This window comes from Kryptolebias marmoratus, unplaced genomic scaffold, assembly GCF_001649575.2.
Source record: "Kryptolebias marmoratus isolate JLee-2015 unplaced genomic scaffold, ASM164957v2 Scaffold43, whole genome shotgun sequence".
Lineage (NCBI taxonomy): Eukaryota > Metazoa > Chordata > Actinopteri > Cyprinodontiformes > Rivulidae > Kryptolebias > Kryptolebias marmoratus.
This window is the reverse complement of record NW_023665777.1, coordinates 9,857-20,933: the sequence shown is the minus strand read 5'-3', so window position 1 is coordinate 20,933 and position 11,077 is coordinate 9,857. Positions and strand designations below refer to the sequence as shown.

The following is an 11,077-nucleotide window of genomic DNA, read 5'->3' as shown; positions in this document are numbered from 1 at the left end:
TATCCTGAGGACACAGAGGCCGGTCTATCCTGAGGACACAGGCTGAGCGGTGTGGTGTCTGTAGGTCAGACCTCCATATTTGAGAAACAAACAGCTTCTCCACAGACGAATGGCTCAACTCTTCAGGACTCAGCTGAGCTCCTGCTACTCAAGGAGAAGGGACACTCTTTGGAGGACCACAGTGTTCAGATGTTGGACAGAGAAGACAGAAGGTTTGAGAGGGGGGTGAAGGAAGACATCTATGTCAAAGAGACAAACCAACTTTAAACAGAGGAGGAGGCCTCAGATTTCAGCTTTCTAAAACCTCCAGTGGAGCATTATCCCCAGTCAGTTTCTCTCCAATCAGGACCTTCATCCATGTGAACCAGAGAGGTCCATCATCTGTGTGTCTGGTTGTGTTGGGACTCAGGACTCCCTGCAGGTCTGATCCCGGGGCAGCTGTTCTGCTCCTGATTCCAGGTTCTGACCCAGATAAACACATCAGTCCCGCTGAAGCTTCATGACTAAAATTCGCTGTTTTTTGAATGGAGTCTGGTGCAGTCTCCAGATACTAGCTCTTCTCTGCTTCAGGACCGAATCTGGACCCAAACGGCCGACACCGGCACCACACCGGCACCACACCGAACCACACCGGCACCACACCGACCCACACCGACCCACGGCTGTGTCAGAGGTCAGGTGACCCGGTTCGGATGCGAAGAGAGGACGTGTCCGATAATGGAAGTTACTAGCTAAATGTTACCGGGAGGCTAAAGGACGCTGCAGGATGAAGTCAACAGAACCGAACCGAACCGAACCGGGACTGAGGAAGACACAGTTACAAAAAACAACAAATCAACCTGAAACATCATATCCTGCTCACCTTGCTATCGCTTCTTTTTCTCCTTTATTTGTTTCTCTTCTTCTTCTTCTTCTTCTTCTTCTTCTTCTTCTTCTTCTTCTTCTCCTTCTTCTTCTTTATTGGCGGTTGGTAAAACAACACATGGTTTCATTACCGCCACCTACTGGTAGGAGTGAGTCAAAACTTAATTTCTTCTCTTTTTCGGTTTATTGGCGGGTGATAAGCAACGTTTTGATGCATTATCTTAGAGGTCCTCAATCCTGGTCCTGGAGGGCCACTGTCCTGCATGTTTTATGTGTTTCTCTGCTTTGACTCTCCTTATTTAAATGACTGAGTGATTAACAGGTTTCTACCGAACCTGAATATCTGCTGAAAAGCAGGGAAACAACTAAAACCTGCAGGATAGAGGCCCTCCAGGACCAGGACTGGGAACCCCTGCATTACCTCCACAAACTGGTGTAAATGTGGACCAAGATGAGCTTCTATTAATTTATAAAGTAGGAAACAAAGAAACTACATTTTCTTTATTAGTTTTGTTTCTTTATGATATCTCAACAGTAAAGAACAGCATTCTGCCCTCGAGTATTTCTCGAAAGGTGTTAAATCAAAACATCTTCTTAAACATCCTGTTTTAACTTCCTTTGCTCTAAATCATATTTTTAATGTCACGATTTGTGGAGAGGCCATCAGACTGGTACCAGGAGCTAAAGTAAAACTTAAAGATTTTACAGGTGTAGACAGGTGTGGCAGGCTGGCCATGGAGACGTACTGAGAGAAGGAAGAGGCTGACGGAGCAGGCGAGAAAGGGAAATAAAACTGAACACAAGAGTTCAAACTGAAAAACTGTTACAAAATAATTTAAAAACAGACTGTGATATTTAAAGCATATTATGACTTTTCAATCAGTACTTAAAAATAAACCTGATCTATATAAAACCTGAAATAATGAACAATAAACTACACTATATTACCAAAAGTATTCACCCGCCTCTCTTCACACAGACATTAACTTCAGCAACATCCCCCTCTTAATCCTCAGGCTTTGACCTGATGTTGGCCCCGTCTCTGCAGCTGTAACAGCTTCAGCTCTTCTGGAGAGGCTTTCCACAGGTTTAGGAGTGTTTATGGGAACTTTTTATCATTCCTCCAGAACAGCATTTGTGAAGTCATACAATGATGTTGTTCTCCTGGCAGCAGCCAAACCCAGACTCGTCCATCAGATTACCGGACAGAGAAGTGTGATTCGTCCCTCCAGAGGACACGTCTCTTCTGCTCCAGAGTCCTGTGGTGGTGGTCTTTACTCCACTGCAGTCGACTCTTTGCTCTTGGTGATAGAAGGCTTGGATGCAGCTGCTTGGCCATGGAAACCCAAACCATGAAGCTCTCTCCTCTCTGTTCCTGAGCTAATCTGAAGGCCTCAGGAAGGTTGGTGACCTCTGTGCTCCTCAGCGTCCTCTGAGCCACTCTGTTGTTTTACATGGCCGACCACTTCATGGTCAAGTTGCTGTCGTTCCCCTTTGTTCTAAGTAAGTAAAATGTTATTTATGTTGTCAGTAAAGCGTCTTTAAAACACATCAGACTGATCTGTAGTTCTGAGGGAGTCTCAGCTGCTTTTATGATCCTGACTTTGTTTCTGTGTGCCAAAACACCAACAACTGCTCTTAAATCTTTCAATCCTTCAACATAATGAGTCTCATTTACCTCCTGGTGTTATAGTTGCCATGTCTGAATCACATATTTTAAATCTTTTCAACAAATTATTATTTTAAAAAATGCTTTAGCTTATTAGACGGAGGCCGGGGGGGTTAGGGCCCCTCACATCCTGGGGCCGGTGTTCTGACTTTCTGTGCTACCCGTCAATCCGACCTACCTTGTGGCAATGATGATGATGATGATCATTTATTTCAGACAGATATTTCACCAACAAAAGACACAACAACAACAAAGACTTTAATATTTCTAAATGTAAATACAGTACCTCAGTATCAACTATACACACTCAATATAAATACACCAATTTTAACTGTGACACATATAAAAAAGAGTGTCAAACTAATTATTCATGTGAAAAGTGTTGCCAGCAGTAAATTGTATTTATAGATGTCTATTTTCATGTATGTATAATAAAAGCTTGTCTGATACTGTATCATTCTGTCTTTCTTCAAGTTAGATATTCTTATAAAGGGTTTTAGGACGTGTGCTACCACGATATTTTATAAAGGTAGAATACTCAAATGATGACACTTGGTGCCACAGAATACCCTACCTTAGTGTTTTTTTTAAGGTAGGGTATTGTTATGAAGACATTAAGTGCATCTATATGTGCTACTTCTGAATTTTATAATGGTAGGATATTTTGATAAAGGGTTTTAGTGCATCTATTTGTGCTACAGCTATATTTTATAAAGGTAGATTATTAAAATGAAGGGATTTGATGCAACGGAATGTGCTACCCTGCATACAAGTGGGATATGCAGATTAAGGATTTTAGTACAACATGAACAATCCTCTAAATTTTATAAAAGGTAGGATATTCTAATAAAGGGATTAGTGCATACTTCTGCGATAGCTTTTCATTTTAAACGGGTAGCATATTCTGATGAAGGAAGTGATTTTTGTAGTTTTAGAAAGGTTTTCGTTGTGGATATAAGTCAGATCGTATCAGATCCCTTGAATCCGGACCGAACCTCCCCGCGGTAATAAAATGTCTGCTCCGTGACGTCACAGGCGGACAGCTGGAGGGGCGGGCCGCTCTCTGATCGGCGCGGTTACGTTACTCCTGTCGGGTTTACAGCAGCCTCCGTGTCCTTCATCACCTTCATCACCATCATCACCATCATCGATCCGCGGCAGGGGCAGCGTGCACGCGCAGTGTCAGACAGAGCTCCTCATCTTCATCCTCTTCATCCTCACCGTCATGTCCGGATCAAAGGAGCACCGCAAAGGCTCGAGCCAGTGGCACGAGTTCTTCTGGAACCCTCGCACGCACGAGCTGCTGGGCCGCACGGCCACGAGCTGGGGTGAGTGCGCGCACACGCGTTTAACCTTCAGTGAATGATGAGAGCCTGTGATGATCTGCTTATTGATGAAACAGCTGATCAGTCAGCTGATCAGTGAAGCTGCTGTCAGACATTAGAGCTTTAAGTGTTTTGAAGCCAACATCAGTTCAAAGAAAATCATTAAATATGTTTATTGTAAAAAATTAAAAAAAAAAAAAAAAAGTTTTTTAAATACTGAACATAGAAGAAACCTCTCGGGTGTTTTCGGCTTTTTCCATGACCCCCCTGATGCGTGACGTCCTCAGAGCCTCTGAGGTTCACAGCATTCAGCCGTTCATCAGTGAGTGGATGAATACAGAACAATATAGTTCCGTTTGTTGGAATTAATCGATCAAACCGGCCAGAAAATACCTCTGAAGTTTCATTGTTTGGCTTCCTGAAAGATAAAAACCTTCCTCAGATTTGGATCCGTCAGCTCCGATGTGGGAGTTACTATCAGAACTCAGGTTTGGATCACTTCAAAGGGAAGCACCGCTCCGACCCTCGTTACTGCAGTGTACTGGCTTCACACCACAGAACAGGACCATTTTCCAGCAGCAGTTCTAACTATTTTTTTTTTTTTTTAAAGACAAATGGAGAGGTGGATATCTCCACAGAGAAGAGAAACAGGAAGTTTTCCTTCAAACAGGAAATGAACGTGCGCTGTCATTAAAGGTCTGAGCTGCTTTCAGGCCGACAGCCTGAGATCAGTCTGTGATTCAGAGGAAAAAATATAAACAATCCATGTGTGATAGTCTGAACCTGCTGCTGATTAGTTTACTCTGATATGAGAGTTTATAAACACTATTCTGGCACTGTCACGTTGTTCAGGAGTTAGCATACGGTTAGCATTGTTAGCATCGGATTAGCATCAGGTTAGCTTCAAGTTAGCAACATTAGCTCTCTCCTGTCAACTTTATGTTGTTTTGCATTGTTGTGTACTGATGTCATGACAACAATCTGGTAATCGGTTCTCACAGTTCCACGTTCCCAATTTGGTTTGTCTTGTCGGCCATGACGGGGCACAGTGCTTGTCATGAATCCAGGATGGCAAATATGCCCCAAGTCAAGTCAAGTCAAATTTATTTATATGGTACTTATTAGCAACAAGGCGGTTCAAAGTGTTTTATAGCATGAAAACACAAAAATACAGTCATCATGAAACATACACAATAATATAAAAAACTAAACTTATCTAAAACATGAGCTAAGATAATCTAAACAAAATAAAAGAGCAAAAGTAAGATAAAGAAATGAAAATCCAAGCTAGGAAATTAGGATACAGAGAGCTAAACTAAACTTATCTAAAACAAGTCATAAAAGGCCAACTAAAGGTGTCAAAAGGCTTAAAAAATCAAATCAAATCACAAATCATCCACTTCAAATTATATTGACTAAAATGCTAAAAATTGTTTATTTTACTTTTAGGTCAGAAAAATGGGTTGTTGCAATGTTGTGTGGATGTGTTTGATTAAATAACATTCAGGAAATGTCAGTTTTTTGGGGTTTTTTTCACCTTTAACTATGGCTGATCAAACATCGGATCAGTAGTTTTATTGATACACCTGATCAGTGATCCAGGAGGATCTCCTCAGACTGATCAGTAGAAGGACAGAAATATAAAAACAGAAAGTTCCTGTAACTATTCCTGCTTTTATTCATGTCTTTATTTCTGTGTGGGCTTCAGGGTTTGATCCAGATGTTTGTTGATGTTTGGGTTTCAGAACTAGGTTTGTTCCAGATGTGTTTTTTTCTGAATGTTAGGGTTAGGGCATGTTGGACTGTCACAATAAAAGCTTTAACAGGAAACAATAACAGGCGTGTTAGACTGTGACATCACACAGGAACAGACACCTTCACACAGGTGACTCAAACATTTCTCTGTGAGCCAGGCAAACAATGACCCTCAGGAGGGAGGGGAGGGAAATTAATCTGCATGTGAGTTTAGTTGTATAAATAAAGCTTTTCTGCAGTTTAAAGCTTAGAACTCCACAGTCTCCAGTTTTTAACTGAAGAAGCTTCCAGGATGAGAAGTGAAATGTCTTCAAACACAGAACAGAACAGTTGGTTTGTTTTTTTAAATGTTTTTAGGACTACCACAGAAACAGGCTGCTGTAGAGTCTCAGTCATCCAGAACATGGTAAATCCAAAAAATGGTTAAAAACAAAAACAACTGGACTTCAGTAGCTGAAGATGTTTCTCTTCTCATCCGATGAACTTTTCAAGTCAGAAACAGAGAGTGTGGAGTTCCAGCCTTTAAAGCTGAGATGTTCTGTAAACTGGATTCACCTGCAGATTAACTCACTCTCCTCACAACAGAGGCTCATTAGGGTCTTTGTTAGCCTGACTCACTGATGGGCCACTCTGGTCACAGAGTGAAACGTTTTCAACTACCAAATAGAAGTCCAGTTGTTTTTGTTTTTAACCTTTTTTGGAATTACCACAGGAAGTTCTGAATTCCTGTTGAGCTTTAGAGAAGAAAGCTGATGGATGTTCAAGTTTCAGGCAGGAGCTGCATTGGTGTCCTTCAACATTTTACTTCTTTATCATTTTAAACATCAAACTGTAAAGATATTCTGGTGTACCGAGCCATAACAGATATTTATGTTTCTTTTGTTGATGAAATGTATCTTTTTAATATCTGTGAATTTAGAACCTGTCTGTAAACCATCAGGATGGTTTTAAACAGGATCTCTGGTCTGGAATAATCCAGATTCTCTCTGAAGACAATATTTCCCATCATGCACCGGGGCTGTTTGGTTGTTACAGACACTGAAGGACACACACTCACGAACACTGAAGAGTGTGTGTTAATCCGGATTTAATACAACAGATGAGTTTGATTGGACCAAAATCTGAACACACACACACATTTGATGGGATTAATGTATTTGTGAGGACGGTGGTCCTTTTAAAGGGACAGTACAACAGTTTACTGAATCTAACAGATGTCACATTCATGTTCTGGTAACAGTCACATGACCAGAGTGAGCACATACACAAACAGGACAACAGAAAAACACAAAAACACAACACACGTAAATAATAACAACAAATACAACAAACTAAAAGCCCTCTTAGTCTGGTTTCAGACTCAGATGCAGACGCAGATGTGGACCCTTGATCGGGTCCACATCTGCAATCAGGTCCAGCTCTGGGTTAGTGTCTGGATTTCAGGACTGATGTGATTCTGTGAGACGATGTAATCTGCAGACAAGTTTGATGATATTAGTTCTAGAGAAGGAAACTTTTAACAGGACCAATCCAAGACTGAAACCTGGTTATATTGTTGTCTATAATGATTATGCTTGTTGTCCACCTGCTGCACCTGGAACATAGTCATACAAAGAAAAAAAAACAGATCCTGGTAATTCTGGGAGAAGGGTTTGGGGTTACTCCTGGGATTAGATTTAGTGAACAGTAATTGTCTTCAGTTGTTTTTTGTTTTTTCCTGGGTTAGGGGTTAAGGGTAAGGTTAGTCCTAGCATTAGCCCTGGTGTTAGAGGTTGGTGAACAGTGGTCATCTAGTTTTACTTACTACAAACAATTAATTGATATTAAACTAGCCCATAATTGTTTCTTGTTTGTTATTAGGACTAATGTTACAATCCCTGGCAGTTCAATATATTAGTAGTTTTAAGTGAGGTTGGAGATTTTTTGGTGGGGTGATTCTGCAGATGACCACCAAATTATCTTTGCACTAGTATGGTTCTGCCTTTGTGCTGAGTGTGTGTGTGTGTGTGTGTGTGTGTGGTTCAGCCAGAGTGTGTGTGTGTGNGCTTCCCTCCCCTGCATCCCTGGCCCGGTGGGCGGGTCCGGGGCCATGGTGGCTGGGACCTGTAGGGCCAGGGGGTGTGGGCAGGGGTGTTGGGGTTTGAGCTACCCATGAGGGCCGGGTTACTTCCAGGTTGACAGAGGGGTTTGGAGGCTGGGGGCGCCTGGTTGGTGCCTGGTTGGTCCCTGGTTGGTCCCTGGGTTCCTGGCTGAGCCGGCAGGTCTTTGGTCCGGGGCTGCTGGCAGTGGGCTCGCCGTTCTAGGCTGGCTCGGGTTCCCCCAGGCAGCCCTCGCTGAATTTCTCTTTATGGTTTTGTGTTTACCTTTTGTCCGCTGAACTTACAGAAACTCAGCAAAAATGTTTTTCTCAGGTTACAACATTAAAGTCAAATTGTGGGGAAGGTCTTCACATGATGAACAAACAAACAAACTGCATAACAAACTGATGGTTTATGAAGTTGTTTCAGGGATCCAGTGAGACTAACATGGGCCTCTCGGGTCACAGTGTCAGAACTTTAAGAGTCTGGGGGCGAACTCTTTTGAGGAAATATTGAATTCTTAAGGAAGGTTTATTTATTTTCATTTTCATAAGTTGTTTGAGAAACAGAAATTATTAAGACGTTTCCAAAAACATTTCCATGATCCATGGATCATCAATTTTTGTTCTTTGGTTACCTGCTGGTTGAAGTAAGTAAACTGTTAGCAGCCAATCAGAGGACAGGATTCTCTGTCGTCAGGGTAACGACTGATTGATAGTTTGTGATAAATCCATAATCAAAAGGCAAAGTCACAGACTGAACAGATTATACCCCCACTTCCTTCATTCATACTGTATGTAGGTCATCATCAGGGGGTGGGGCTTAACACAAAAGGATTACAGAAATAACGTTTAGATTGGGGGGAGGGGGGGTTGGGGGGGGGGTTAATGTGCTAAAGAACCAACTCTGTCTTCTTCCCCCAACCAGGCCTGATCCTGCTCTTCTACCTGATCTTCTACCTGTTCCTAGCAGGGATGTTTGCTCTCACCATGTACATTTTGCTGCTGACACTCGATGATTACAAGCCCACCTGGCAGGACCAGCTGGCCACTCCAGGTGAGAAAACTGACCTATCTGAGCGTCCACATGGACAGACAGGTGGATGGCAGGAAGGTCCAGGTGCTCCTGGTCCTGGTACTATCTAACCTGAATGGTTTAAATGTTCACCTTTTCAACACATCTGAATGTTCCCATACATTAGAACACCTGCAGTGAGGCTCCGCCCACAGACAGTGCAGGGTGGTGATTGGTTACCCAGCTGTTTGCATTTCAGGGATGATGATTCGTCCAAAAGGTGATCAGCTGGAGATCACTTTCTCTGTGTCGGACACTGAGAGCTGGAGCGGCTTCGTCCAGAACCTCAACAACTTCCTGACCCGTAAGAAATCTGTTAATTAGTCAATTATCAATCTTTAAAAATGTGTTGGATTGTCAAACTGTGATTTAAAACACATTAATAATTAAACACTCTGTAGTCTGATTCTTAAATAAAACCTGCTGTTGATGTTGTGTTTCACATTTACCTGTTCATGTCTCGTCTGTGTGTTTCACCTGTTTCTGTCTTTAAACCTCAATGTTTCCGCCTGTATTTTTTTAAACTTATCATTTATATGTTTACTTTTTAACTTGTGTGTGTTTGTGTGCAGCCTACAACGACAGCTATCAGGTTCAGACCAACGATAACTGCCCTCCTGATCAATACTTCATCCAAGAAGACAGTGGAGAGGTAAAGAATTTCTCAATAAGTTTATTGGTTGTGTGTTTTTGTGTGATTGTGACAGGTGTGTGTGTGTGTATGTTATTGAGTGTATTACTGTGATCAGTGTATGTGAGACAGGGGCATGTGTGTTATTATTTAAATACATTAAATTAGGACACACTGTTAAAACAAAGACTATGTTAGAGACAATGGATAGACAAACCGATTTTCTGTTATTGATTGGTTATCAATGATGATTACTGTGAATCCATTTATCTTCTAACACTTATCTTGGTCAGGTTGTGGGGGCAACTCTGATCTTCCTCTCCACATCAATACTATTCAGCTCCTTCTGGAGGATCCCAAGACATTCCCAGGCCAGAGATATATAATCCCTCTAATGAGTTCTGGGTCTGCTCTGCGGCCTCCTCCCAGCAGGATGTGCCCAGAAACCCTCTGAAGGGAGGCATCCATGAGGCATTTTATTCAGATGCCCAAATCATAATAAACCACCAACTCATTTTAAAGCGAAGAAGCAGTAGTTCTTCTTTGAGCTCCTTTGGGATGACCGAGCTCTAAGGCTGAGCCCAACCACACTATGAAGGAAACTCATTTCAACAGAAAACAGCAACACCCTGATTACTGAGGACAAGGCCCTGATTCAACTTCCCCTCCATCCAACCATCAGTTGTGAACAAAACTCCCAGATACTTGAACTCCTCCACTTGAGGCAGAGACTCAGCCCTGACCCGGTGAAACATTCCACAGAACATGAACTGCAAAAAGCGGAAATGAGACCCTAAGGTTCCTAATTCAAAAACTTTTCTCTCTACGACTGTGCCTCGAGATCCTGTCCATGAACACCACAAACAGGGTCAGAGACAAGTGACAGCCCTGGCAGAGTCCAACCCACACTAAGAACAAGCTTGACTTGACAAAAGATGCAGACACAGCTCCGGCTTTGGTTCTACTGGGACCAGATAGCCCTTAAAAGCAATTCTGGCATCCCCACAGAATGCCTCGGGGAATATAGTCAGCAGTGCACCATCAACATTGTTTATGGTGGGGGTGGTGTGCTGCTGACCTCAACTCGGGACGCCGTGGGTCAGTGAGCAGAATACTTCGAAGACCTCCTTAATCCCACCGGCACGTCTTCCAGTGAGAAAGCAGAGCCTGAGGACCTAGGGTTGGGCTCTCCAATCTCTGGTGCTGAGGTCACAGAGGTGGTTAAAAAGCTCCTCAGTGGCAAGGCCCCAGGGGAGGACGAGATTCACCTGGAGTACCTTAATGGTCTAGATGTTGTGGGCCTGTCTTGGTTGACATGACTCTGCAATATTGTGTGGACATCAGGGGCAGTTCCCCTAGATTGGCAGACCGGGGTGGTGGTCCCCTTATTTAAAAAGGGGGGCCGGAGGGTGTGTTCCAACTACAGAGGGATCACACTCTTAAGCCTCCCTGGTAAGGTCTATTTGCGGGTTCTGGAGAGGAGGGTCCGTCCTCGGATTCAGGAAGAGCAGTGTGGTTTTCGTCCTGGCCGTGGAACACTGGACCAGCTCTATACTCTTAGCAGGGTCCTTGAGGGTGCATGGGAGTTCGCCCAAACAGTCTACATGTGTTTTGTGGACTTGGAGAAGACGTTCGGCCGTGTCCCTCGGGGAATCTTGTGGGGGGTGCTCCGGGAGTATGG

At 43.1% G+C, this 11,077-nt stretch overlaps 2 protein-coding genes across 2 annotated transcripts in view; one reads left to right on the top strand and one right to left on the bottom strand.

Annotated features, from left to right (window-relative positions):
- LOC108251663 overlaps positions 1-942 on the bottom strand; it is a 15,835-nt gene extending 14,893 nt beyond the window's left edge. The window contains exon 1 of the mRNA XM_017442034.3: positions 863-942. The gene's annotated coding sequence lies outside the window, so the exon portion shown is untranslated. The remainder of the gene's footprint in view (positions 1-862) is intronic.
- Positions 943-3,570: 2,628 nt separating this feature from the next.
- Positions 3,571-11,077, top strand: part of LOC108251664 (sodium/potassium-transporting ATPase subunit beta-2) — a gene marked incomplete at its 3' end in the record, with an annotated part of 16,288 nt that continues 8,781 nt past the window's right edge. Inside the window, 4 exon segments of the mRNA XM_017442035.2 lie at positions 3,571-3,861; positions 8,619-8,747; positions 8,965-9,069; positions 9,338-9,417. Coding sequence (XP_017297524.2) covers positions 3,759-3,861; positions 8,619-8,747; positions 8,965-9,069; positions 9,338-9,417 — 417 coding nt within the window.